At 41.9% G+C, this 13,001-nt stretch overlaps 1 protein-coding gene across 2 annotated transcripts in view; it reads right to left on the bottom strand.

Moving 5' to 3' along the window:
• LOC122568851 overlaps window positions 1–13,001 on the bottom strand; it is a 41,352-nt gene that overhangs the window by 18,057 nt on the left and 10,294 nt on the right. The window contains exons 1-4 of one of the 2 annotated variants that reach the window (XM_043729063.1): window positions 11,163–11,511; window positions 7,580–7,690; window positions 5,293–5,464; window positions 1,666–1,795 (exon numbers count right to left, since the gene is read on the bottom strand). In XM_043729063.1, coding sequence (XP_043584998.1) covers window positions 1,666–1,795; window positions 5,293–5,412 — 250 coding nt within the window. In that variant the 5' untranslated portion in view covers window positions 5,413–5,464; window positions 7,580–7,690; window positions 11,163–11,511. Of the gene's footprint in view, window positions 1–1,665; window positions 1,796–5,292; window positions 5,465–7,579; window positions 7,691–11,162; window positions 11,512–13,001 lie in introns of those variants that run through there. The other variant, XM_043729062.1, reaches the window with a different exon arrangement.

Genomic DNA, 13,001 nt, shown 5'->3' with positions numbered 1-13,001 from the left:
GTGTGTGAATTGTTCTGAATGTGAAATTTGTCACGACTGTTTTGTGTTCATAGAACGAAAGGAATGCATATCTACTCTGACTTGTTCTTTCCACGTACGTATTCAAAGAATGTGTGATAAATCTTGGTTTATTAGTCTATGTAACTGGAATCAGAATGCACGTGGACAAGTAAAGGGACCGTGTGTGTCTTCTAACTCGTGACATGCCTCTTAATATATTTGTGAAATTTTCTTAATATAATACTCATAGCTCTCTCTCAAAACGATAATATTGCGAGTAATAGTTACTTTAATGATAATTGATAATACTTGCAAATTGTGTCAAGTATTATTTTAGCAAATATTCCAAAGGATTCTTTAATGGGAAGGAGTTTTGTTTTAGTGAGTTTGACATGTACCCTATTTTAAATCACGAATGTCTGCTTGTTCATAATAAAACAAACAAATACGTATAATACAGAGAAAATTGTCTCAACATAACTACGTGTCTGCAGAAGTGATTGACAATTCTAATCCTAATGTAGAAGAAAGGAAATTTTGAAGAAAATAGCGGCCACAAACAACGATAATGGTGAGTCGTGTAATTTGTGAATAGATTGCATGATTATCGGAATTTTGAAGACTATTTACCAGTGTTCGAAGCTGGCGTATCTTCCTCTCTCTCTTTGTCGGTAGTAAGGACAGATCGTAAACTCATAAATTGCTCCAAGGTTTTCAAATATGAAAAGAAAGTGTCGAAACACGAAGTAACAAGAGCGTTAATGATTTGAAACATGTGTATAAATAACGTTTCCATCAGAGACATACAGTTACAGATCGCTGGGCAATCGTTCGAAGGTTATGCATGACACATGGTTCAATTTCGATTAAATAACGGTTCCATCACGCAAATACAACGTCGCTTATCATACAATTGATCCATACGAATTACTTATTAAGGACTGATTGTAATTCTTCTGGGAATGCCAAAAATCTTGACGTCTCTTTCATTTTGGAAAGAATCCGCGTACATTTGTCGTTGAACTGTCCTTGTTACCATAAGAGTCGCTTAATTGTATAGGAATTGGCACGTGTGTTAATCGACTACGCGTCCTTCAAGTAGCAACCGAGTCCGCTCCCAAATTATATTTTGCATTGAACTCTTAAACCTTTAACGATATTATTAGTTAATCCGTTTGGTAATAAAAATTACAATTCTTCAGTCTGCGTCAAGATTTCGTGCTCGAATCTGTTTGCTAGTCAACGTATAAATGCAAATGTAGACAAAACGCTTAGCGGTGAATAACAGATAAGATCATTCGCATAGAAAGTGAAGTAACGATTTAATACTCCTCGTCAGAAACGATTCTTACGTAACATATCAGTCTACGAATGTAGATAACAGCGGAATAAATATTTTGTAATGTCTGTCCTGAACAGAAGCTTATAATATTATCGGTTGTTCCATTTAGTTATTACTTTTCTCCCTTTTTCACCGCGTTACAACAAAAATATTTATTCCTGCTCGCTGCCTTTTAATACATACATTCGCATTTTACGTTTAGTTCCGTAAATAGCTCGTACTCAAAATGAGAGTCTCTAAAAGCGACACACGTTCCTTGCTCTCGTCGAATAAAAGAAAGTAAAACGATTTAGGTAATATATATGAACGAGTAACTCACTGACCAACGTCTACGATGTGCTGAAGCGTCGGGAACCGTCTCTTCACGCGCAAGGAAATCCTCTGAAGCGTAATGACGTACGCGAGCACCGCGTATCTTACGATGTTTCTCCTCATCAGTCTGCCTCTCTCGTCCTGTAATGTGAAAATGTTTCAAAATTATTACCTCGGGCACTCTCTTTAGATGACTACTTTTACGACGCGTAGTATACGTCAAACTGTGTCTATTCGTGACCATGCGTCAACAATAATTTCTTTGTTAATGGTCATAGAAAAATAACATAACACGTGATTCTCACAAATAATTTTAATGCCTTTAATTATTCGAAGTTAAAATGATTTCACGCATCAAACAAAGTACTTTCTGTAGAAAAAGAACTCAAAAACGCGAGATACCGTTTCTATTAAGTACGACTCCACTAAAGCTTCGACTAAGTAACAGAGCAAACATTTCTTTCGTTTCTTGTCTGACTATGTCTCTCAAGGCCATCGAACGGTATTCTATCACACGTCTATTACGATGGAATATTTATAAGCACAGATTAAACAAATGAGCAGGGCAGAATCGAAGGAAATCGGTATCATCGGGACGTGTCTGCTTCAAAATTCGTTTCCGAGGCTGCATGAATGCCGGACACGTTTCCCATGTCTTGTACACACTTTCCCCTTGTTCTTTTGGCCCGTGATCGCGAATCGTCACCGATTTCGAGCCGATTCCAATAATAATCGGAGAAAAATCCACGGTGGCGCCTACCGCGTATTTTTCCTTTCGTTTCTGGCCAACGACGCGTGCGCATTTTGTAATCGGCCGCGCGTTTTGTAATCAACGACCATCGCGGTAAACGATCGCGCACGCTTGCTGGAATGTCAATTTTGTCGGAAATCGCAGCCAACGGTTCCTGGATCGAAATTTTCCACGCGCGATAAAAACTGTCTCTCTGTAAATGCGTTTACACGAAATGGAACGCCTCTGTGAAACGATTGTCGTACCCGCCGCTAACCGCAATCACCATTGGCAATCGTGTAGCAGGTAATCGTGTTGGTAATCGTTAATTGGACAACTGGTCGATCGGTCGAATCGTTACGTATGTAGAACACGACGAGATTCAGATGAAGCATTTTGTGGATCGAGGCACGTCTCGTTCGCTCGATATAATGCATGCAACGACTGAAGAAAGTTTGTCGAAACTAAAATTTTCGTTTAGCTAATAACACGTGGACGGTGAACGCTACAGCGGAGGCCACGTGCTGATTTAGAACGATCGCGTATCGCGATCTGAACGAAGAAAGTTGCTCGCTGCGAACTGAGCCGTGCGATCCACTGAAAGTCCGAGGAAACGCAATTTATTCCTGATTAATTAAACTCGTACGTGGCGTGTTCCGCAAATGTTTCAACATCGTCCGTTCATTTGCACTCCTCGACGATCGAATTACGCTTTCTTGAGCTTTACGTTAATTACGAAATATGAATGACTGGCACGTTAGTTAGAGGCATGCCGATTACAAGTAAATGTATACGGCTGCATACACAGTCTTGTAATTAAAGAATTTACTTTTTACATTATCCGCGTTTTCAAAGACTTCTATTCTCGAGGAATATTCAAAAATGTGAAAAAATGGGGTTTCGCTGCGTTCTATAAAGACACTCCATTTTTTCTTTTTCTTTTCTTTTCTTTTTTTTTTGAATGAGTCATAGTTATAGATTAATTGGTTTCACCTTCGTACAGGTTCTTGGCATTCTTTGCCCGAAGCAATGCTACGCTATCAGTCTCTCTAGGCATTTGAAACTCGCGCAACGATTCGCTACAAAGGTTAATTCGCTTGCTGAGCTTCAAACGAGTTCTCCGCTTTTTTTAATGTGGCTAATTAATCGCAATCTTCTTTGTAAATCCACACGAATAACGGAGAATAAAGACGCGTCGCTCGAAGATGTAGAAGCTCGTAGATTTCGTCAAGGGTTTCGAGGTGCTTCGAGGCGGTTCGTGTTTCTGTAACGAACGCTCGTGTCCCTTTTTTTTCCCCCTCGGTTTTGTACTTTCAAAAGACAGACGTCCCTTCTTCCTCGGAATACAGCGACTTAACGTCGCGCGTGCAAAAATGCACGGCTTGGCAGCTTGAAAAGGATCCTCCTTACGGGGGAGAAGGTGGGAGTCGAGGCATCCTTCTCGCCTCGGGGCCTGAATTCCAATTAGATTTCAATGAAAGGCACAGCCCAGAAGCTCGTGCTGCCCACTCGGCGCTGCTCATTCACAAATCCGATACTTTGCGTTACGTGACTACATGACCGCGGCTCTCTTCTACATACGTAGAAAACTACAGTCCCGTTCCGCGCCTCGAGACCTTGTCCGTTGACAACGTGTAGAAATTCAGCTGCAGTTCTAGGCAGCTGCCATTGTTCGGTCTCGAACTCTTCGCGTGTAACTTTCTCGTGTGTGTGACGTGATAATCGGAATCTACGATACGCGTTACATCGATCAAATCGGCACGTGTAATTGTTTCACCGTCGTCGTACATACCGTATATACCGTACGAGGTGTGGACCTCGATACGGACACGATAGGAGAACACTGCGCGAAAAGAACGTCGTTGCACGAGGAAGCGATTAAACCCTTTGGTACTCGATCGGCCCGTTCTATTAATACGACATCGTTAGCCACGGAAACTTATAGCCAGTTTCGCAGTGTGGTATGCGTTCACCAGTTTCTAACCGGGTGGTACATAGTGCGAGCACGGTCTTTGTAGAGCGTTGATGGCTGTGCAGTTAGCAGAGAGCAACGAGGACGGACTCTCTCGAGTAACTCTCTTGTGCGCGAGGTAGCACAACGCGTAGGTTCGTCCTTCTTTCTTGCTACGATGTATACGTTGCACTTTCACTTCGACATTGTGTCATTGACCACACAGCTGGAAGACCCTTCCTCGACGAATTCGAAGTACGAGCCACGAAACTCGAGCCACGAAGCTCGTCTTCGACTTCGTCGAACTGGTCGCTACCATGTTCGTTTAAAAATATTTGTGATTCTCGGTAATCGCGGCAACCAAGCATGGAAACCTTAGTCGTTGACTTAAAGTTCAGAAACTAAGCATTTTGGAATGATCGAAGATACACAGGAACCGCTGGTTCATAGAAACGAACTTTCGTTTTCGGTTTAGGCGAGACGATCAGAGAAAGTAACGATAACAAGCGGGAATTTCTCGTAAGGTGTGCAGCGTGTCGCGCGCGAACACGTGTGCCAGAAGTTAGAGCCGCATGCCAAGGGTCACGCGAATCGCGTCTCGAGGAACCGCGTCTATCGTTCCTGGCTATCTGTTAAGCGGATGTACAAGAGTTACAAGAAGATTTGCTCGCTTGCCAATTATGGGATGATCGCTCTTCGCATTTTTTTCACTTCTGGGCGTGGCGTGACTCCGAGAGCTGGCACCTACTTAGGTTAACGACACCGAAACGTGTCACGGCAATTCATTAGCGTAATGAGACAAACGCAGCGACAACTACTATCCGTGCAAGGCTGCGTGTTTATCGTTCTTTTGAGCCGCTTCGTTTACTGGGAATTTCATCTTCCAGTATACCCGCTGTTCCACGATTCAACACGAATACGAATTCGTCGAAATGTTTCTTTCATCCTTATACTTACGTTACCAGGAATAGCTGCGCTGATAAAGAGTGCTAAGTTGTCCGGCCAGGGCAATAGTTTATATTGCTCCCACCATCGTTTCACGACCAGACTCACGTAAAATCCCAGCACGAATGACATCGGTATCGATTCGCTGGAGTTTCCAAAGTAGTACCTGATCTTTTCGAAGATTCTGCAACAGATAATTGTCACGAATCCTTATTGAATGTAAATTATCACCTGTGTTATCTTCCACGTGTGTCCTTTCCCCCTGAACGAATAGTTTCGAAAGAACTGTACTACCCATTCGAGCAATTAACGAAACATATTTCGCCAGACGAATCGAATGTTCACAAATTATGTGTGTGTACGGTTAAATATTTGTTTAGTAATACGCGTGGTGGAATTCTTATATCGCCTCGCTTACAAGTGGAGCAAGGTTGAGGTGATACCGTCATCGAACGAGATACCACTACCGGTCTTACGTACAGGTAATTCCTGTTAAATGGGAATTTCCATCGAGATTTCACAGCTGCTCGCGAAAATCTGTTAGCGGCTGGTCCTATCTATCTTAAGCATTCGACGTAACCGATGATAAGATTCGATGTACATTGGAACTTTTTAACGTTCGATGCTACATATGTACATTTTAAGTTTGCGAGTTTATCATGTTCTGCTTTCGCATAAGAGTTATATATACGAAAGTCAAAGAGTTTAGCTTGCAATTAGAGCATTGTAAGGTTAATGCACTTCTAGATTTCATTCATTGCTTTGGTTATCACTTAATTCTAAATTCTATTTACTCGCCGATAGATAGATAAGCGAAGAAATTCAATAAATTCTAAACGAATTATCAGGCAATTTAGAAGGATCTAATAATTCCATTAAGAAGGTAAGAAGGTAAGAAAAATCCTAAAAGAAATTATCAATTTTTTTGTAAAAAATCCGTAAAAATTGCAAAAACGCATATTAAATGTTACTGAACGATATATAAAAGGATTTCAACGATTTTATATAAATTTTAGTCTCAAATAGATTAAAAACTGTCGATAACACGCGGTTAACGGAGGAAAGTTTTATATTTTAGTAGTAACGCTAAAAATTCCACTAAAAAGCTATAATTTATCGCCGAAGATCCTTGATATATACGATGAGGCAAGCCTTTATTTCGATTTGGCGGATCCTTCCTATGATCGTTGGGTCTGCTGGACCCTAAGCCATCCACGAACCGGCCCTACAGTTCTAAATTTAGACCATGCGAATCGAAGCGGCTCAAAGAAGGGTCCTTTTTAACATCCGCCAGCCTCGTGCATCGTGCTTCTTCGCTTCTTTTTTTATCCCGACGTAAATAACAGGTTACGTTTTTATGCGTTTTTTAATACGGAGCCCGGACGAGTCGACACATTCCATGCCGTATTATACAAAACGCGCGCCTCGTAAGGGAGGAACAATTTTATTTACGATACATGCAATTTAACTACACGCGATATACGTATGTCTGGAACAGAAACGTTAAAATGTTCTCTCTTATGGACACGGTTCTCGTCGATCGTTGTAACATTATGACGTTTATACCCACGGTCGGTGGATTTTCCCGAGAATCGTGATTTCTATAGGATGGTAACCCTGGAGACACACCATCTCTATTTAAATTAATTGAAATATTGGCTTTCATTCCCGCGATTGACGGCCGTTTCTTTTTACCAACGATTTTCACGCGTTTATCGTGGTCATCGTAAAGTGTCCTGCAAGAGAGAACCGACGAATGCTAAACGCGACGATAAAAAGAAAACGAAAGATGAGAAGGGTTAACTAACCGCGTTCTGAACAAAGGAGCCAGCAGTGTTAATATCCATAAAACGGTACCGTCGATGTTAACCGGCGAAATATAATGTCGATTGACGCGTGGAAGGCTTTGTTGCTCGACCAAGGTCGATGTCGCGTGGGTTTCGCGGCGTAAACTCGGCGGTTATGGTAGCCGATACACCACTCTGTTTCATCCACTCCGTTCTTCTCCAGATAGAACCGCGATGAAAGAGTCTTTGTCTTCGAATTATTATCCCTTTTTTTTTTTTCAATTCAAAGGATCCATGTCATTGCCATTTGTGAAACTTTCTGGAAGGTTTTGCGAAAGGAACAGAGAGAAAGATTTCGTTTCTTTGTTTTTATCGGTGCGTCTTAATTTCAAGGAGATAGGCTGCGTTATCGCGAGGCGCTATTCTCGACCGGTTAAGGCGTCAACCTTCGTGGCTCGTGGAGGAAACTTCACCGCGAGAAGATATTCAAATGAACGTATTCATGTACTCACACCCGCTGCTGCTCGTTCAGCCCATATCGATATGTAAAATTGATGAGGTAGTAGACGAACAGGTAGGCCAACAATTCCCGCCAGATTAGCTTGTAAACGGACCCCCGCCATCTGTGAAGAAGAAAAAGAAAAAGAGCTCTGATGAAACGAAGCTTATTATGTAGCTACTTACATAATCGTCACTTTCATGTAATAATCGTATTAAGTATTGACGTCGTATTCTCATCGCTCGACAAATTTATGCACATGGATTTAGATAAGTGCGTTTCTCTTTTACGAGCACTATTCTCATTTTACTTATTTCGCTTCGTAAAACGCAATGCAAAAACTCATGCTCCTTGGCTCGTGCCCAAAGTTCAAAGATTTGTGTCGATAGGTCGTATCTCGTTTAATAATCTCGATGATGCAGCACTTTAGAAAAGGAGCTCGTGTAGAATGTGACTGGTTTCGATAGAAATGCAGCAGTAGCGTACAAAAACAAAACGAAATGAGTCTCCTTTTCGATGTTCAACGATAATGATGAAATAGGTATGAGGCGAACGGCGCTTTCGATGGCTGCCATTTTGCTCGTTTAGAAATTAGATTGTAAAGAATGGAATGTTGTCGCGCGATCGTTTCGACGATAACGATAGGGGTCGATCGACGTTGGACACACGCCATTCGGGAACTGTTAAATCCCAGTGAAATGTGTGTCAGGGTTAGACCGATTTTACGAGCTTCGAGAGTACATTGAATTCGCAATATTTTCGTGTCGAAACACTTCACGCATGTGGTCCCAATGCTTTACATTGCAAGTGCACGCTTCTGGATTCATTGTTATTCGTGTATTTTATGGCGTCATTATTGTTGGGAACGTCGTTGAGAGATATAATTGCGGCAGGCACGTTGAAATCATCGAAGGACGGTTATATCGAAGGTTTCGTCAATACCAATCGCGAAGCGACAATGACTTTAAATTCAAATCCCGCAACTGTAGATAGCACGATGAAACGTAGTGCAAACGAGGCCAAAGTGAAAAGCTGTGGATTATCGATGGCCGTTTCTGTTGTTGTATCTATAATACATTGTTTGGCTGTTGGCTGTAAGTAAACACGTCGACCACGTTTATTTATCGATCGTCAAAAACCACTTGTATCATAAAATTGTGGTAGGAAATTCTAATATGAAAAAGAATTGTATTTATGCATAAATACAATTCACAAAGGGGAACACAGTTTATTGGCATTGAAATGGCTATGGAGAAAGAAAGCTATGTAAAACCATCTCGGATATCCGGTGCATTGAAAGTACTTTATCCTAGTGTATTCACAAGACCGTAACAAGCGGTAGCGTTCGATCGTGGTTTTCTAATCGTCGACTGGCACACAAGAAGATTCTCAGCAATTGTTTTTCTTTCGAGATCTTGCTGGAACATTTTATTTCTTGTCCACGTCCAGTCATCGATCGTTGTAAGAGATTGTACAAACAACGTACGAAATTTACCTGTAAGCGTTATGGATTTAGTTTCTGGAACATGCTTTCTCAATGATAAGATCTTCCCGCAAAAAGCATTAAATTTATATTTTCGGAAATCCCACAGGAAAGAAAAAAGAAATGGTACGTTGGAAACGAGTGAAAGTATAGCGGTACATTTCATATCCTACCACGTACGAATACGTCAAATTCCAACGTTTCTTAAACACATTTCGAAACATTATAAATAATATTAACACGCTACTCCGTACACTCGCATAGGACTCTTCTTCCCTGTTTCTCAATAATTTTCGCGGAGAATCGCGACGAAACCGCGACGTGGCCGCAGCAGACAACGAAATCGTTGCGTAACGCCTCGCGCGGAAACTTTGTTGCTAGATGAGCAAAATCGCGGTGTCTATGAATATCGAGTTATTTCTTTATTTGTATGTCAGTAGGTCATGGTAGAGAAGCATTGTTCCACACCATTCATACGATACGCGACCGCACGCCCGTGAAACCCCCACGTGTGTAAGTGCGTGGCGTTGCACGCGTTACGCGACGTTTCTACGTACGTTCGCGAGCCATTACGCCGACACGCGAGCCAAAACGATTGAGCGTCATCATCGGCTTATTGACTACGGGTCGATCTTCTATGATATTTACGAGATTTATCAGGAATGTGGAATACCACTGTTTTATGTGAGAATAGTTAGACGCACCGTTAACGACCTGCGAAGGCAGTAAACACGTTCATTAACGAGCACAATGATCGATTCATTTGACAAAGGAACAACAATACAGCAGTTAAGTTGTTTTTTCTCCAATTAATCGTTTCGCTAGGAGAACCTTTTTTTCATTACTGTGATTTAACGAACTCGTCTCTTGTCTCTGATTTGCCCCACTCGGATAAATTGTGCCGACTCATGAAATAACTGAGTAAATTAGTTTTTTGCAAATCATTCGTCGATCGTAAGATCGATACGTAGATCGTTTCCGATATATCCGTTGCATCGTGTAGATCAACATCCACACGATCCAGGAAGATCTTCCAGCGAACAATTTATGAAATAATACGTAATGATGTACAAGGATGAATGTAATTAAGTGGTCGACCCGATGGCGCTGCATATCTAACCGCATCGTGAAAGATAATGTACATTGCGTCATCGACCGGCTGCGATTTACATAAATTTGTACGTTGGATCGCATCTTCGTCCAGCGATACTTTACGGAGCAGGGTACAAACATCGCGAACCGCCGCTGAAGATGTTTTCCCATTCGCGCGACTCGCATAATTTTCTACGAATTAGATACATAGTGGTTGCACGTGATCGACAACTGCCGTCTATCACTATAAAAACAGCGCGGTTCACGTAACTTTACGTCACGTTTAGCTATCTAATAACATTACAAATATTCTTATTGCTCTACAAATTTCACATAGGACTTCGAATACTGATGATTTTCATCGAAACGAATGCTCTTTAAATCGCACGTATATGGAGTACAACAAACCTTGATACTCATCGTATGAAAGATACGCTTTGCTAATAATTTCAAACTCGACCTTTCCAAAAACCTGTTCACTCTTTTCTTCTTCTATACCGCTCACGAGCCGTAATTTTGCATTAAAACATAAAAATAGTTGGAATTATTCCGCTTATACATATCCGTCAATACGCGGATGTAGAGAGTAGTACGCGCCTAGTAAATTTCCTGTGTAATAAATTCAGATCCCCTGCCAGGTGACAGACATTTTTTATCGGTGTCAAAAGATTCCACCAGAATGGGGATAGAAGCGAAGAAGACGTTGATGCAGGTCGTAAAGATCGACGTTCGAAGCGAGAAGTTAACGATGTACGCGCGTGGTCGTGCTAAAGCGTATATTCATCCCCGAGTGAATGGGCAAGGGCTGTCTTATAACAGACCAGATGTCGAGCATTTATGCACGATCGTTATAACATAATGCCGTAGCGGTGATTTAGCCTGGCGCAAAAGTATTTCCTTTTTCGTCCTTTCTCCGCTGGCTCATGGTTGTCGCGGTTTCAGAACACGAAATCAGCCGTAGCGCGGTTAAACCTCGCGTGTTTCTGTAACTCCGAATAGAGTTTAAACCGCCGTTGCTTACCTCTGATTGCCGTGCTGCAAATGCCACGGACAAGACGCGTTCGCGCTATGATCTTAATCATTCACTCCGGTTTCTATCGATGCGCGAAGTTTCTTCACATTTCCAGTGTTTACGTAACAACTGTTTAACACCGCGAGAGAAATTTGGAGCGATGTTTCTATGCCGAGTGTTGTTATTGCACTGAACGTTTGCGGTAGTCGTTTTTGTCCCTTCGAAAACAAAACAGTTAAGAGGCGGAAAGCAATTTATCGATAGTTTCGTATGCGAACTTTTTCTATAATTAGCCGGAGATTTTCGAGGACGGTTAATACAAATACCGGTCGGAGACGGCCAAAAATGCGTAGGAAGTGACTGGTGCGCTTAAACTGCTTTCATAGCACCGCGGAATGCTAAATATTGCTGAAACGTGAGTCACCGTTGCATTTGCTTCGTTAAATAGCCAACAATACTCTCTACCTTCGCTAAGTCGATTATCTATCGTAGCTGCGCCACCATGGGCACGAACTGTGCGACAGCGTTCGCGAAACGATCTAGATCGCGATCTCTGTAATGCCGCCAGGCGGTCGCCATTTTTTCACAGCGTAACAGGACGGTAATAAACTTTGGTTAATTTACGCGATCCGTATTATAATGTATATCTCGCTGCGAGACTTCGTGCGTCGTTTGACACGTTAACGGCGAAACAGCTGCGCTTTCGTAGCGTAGCGTAAACGCGGCAATTCCGTCAGGTTACGAAATAATTACACGTGGAACATCATCTTAGAAACGTAACCAGAAAAACGTTCGTTCGCTCTCAAATAATTTCCCTGGCAATTTTAGAACGGTGGATCGATTCGTTTCTCAATTGCTTTACCACACGAGAAACGTTTATCGAGAATCGACGTGGTATGCGAGTTTTATTACCAGACTGTGAATATTTTTGCAAATGCGTATTTTTATGAATATAGATACCGTCAAATCTTCTATAAATGGGTAAAAATCCGCAATCTGTTTATTAACGATACGAAGACGCTGGACACCGTACACGAGCGATGTCGCGTGTTCTAGCGCGCGGAAGGCACTTTAGATGAACGAGGAAGGGTAAGACGATAAAACAACAACACTATACAACGAAGTTGCTCCGGTAAGAGGGAAATAAGGAGCTTGATCCACGCTCCTGGATGGCGTAAAGTAACGGTCCACCGGTCAAGGCTCGCCAAGGCCTTTTATCGTTCTTGTCGACCAGACTACATTATACTTCTCTCTACGATTTTGTTTCTTAGGTTCTCGTTTCTCTCCATCTTTCCGGATTCTTAGTGCACTTCGCTGAATCCACACGAGCGTACGTTTTTGCAGCGCTCTCGAGCAAGAGTTACATCACTCTGATTTACCAAAACGGCTCGTTCGTGCGATACGAAAGCGGAAGTGAAATAATAATCACGACATGGATGCTGAAACATAGTCGAATCGCCTGTTCCATCTTTTCTAGGTTGTACGTGCTTTACAAGCGTTAGTGAATTATTTATGAATGGCCGCGGGAACTTGTCTTATTGTTTGTTTTCTTATTCAAAGAAGCTGATGGGTACTAGGGTATACTTCAATGACATAATCCATCCATTTAGATTCTTCTTGCTGGATGTTGAAAAAAGATTTCTTTGACATTTCAGACCAATTGGATAGTTAGACCGAAGGGATGTGGTAAAATGTGTTTTTGAAAATGTCGCGCTACGGAGCGGTGCAGTGGGAAACACGAGACGTAACATCAGAATTGCATTCTCATATATAGACATTATAATCTGGTACGCTATTTATTTTTCTAAAGTTGGTGATTTCAACTACGTATTTAGAATTCGTCATGAT

Source organism: Bombus pyrosoma, linkage group LG7 (genome assembly GCF_014825855.1).
Source record: "Bombus pyrosoma isolate SC7728 linkage group LG7, ASM1482585v1, whole genome shotgun sequence".
NCBI lineage: Eukaryota > Metazoa > Arthropoda > Insecta > Hymenoptera > Apidae > Bombus > Bombus pyrosoma.
This window is presented reverse-complemented; position numbering and strand designations above follow the sequence as displayed.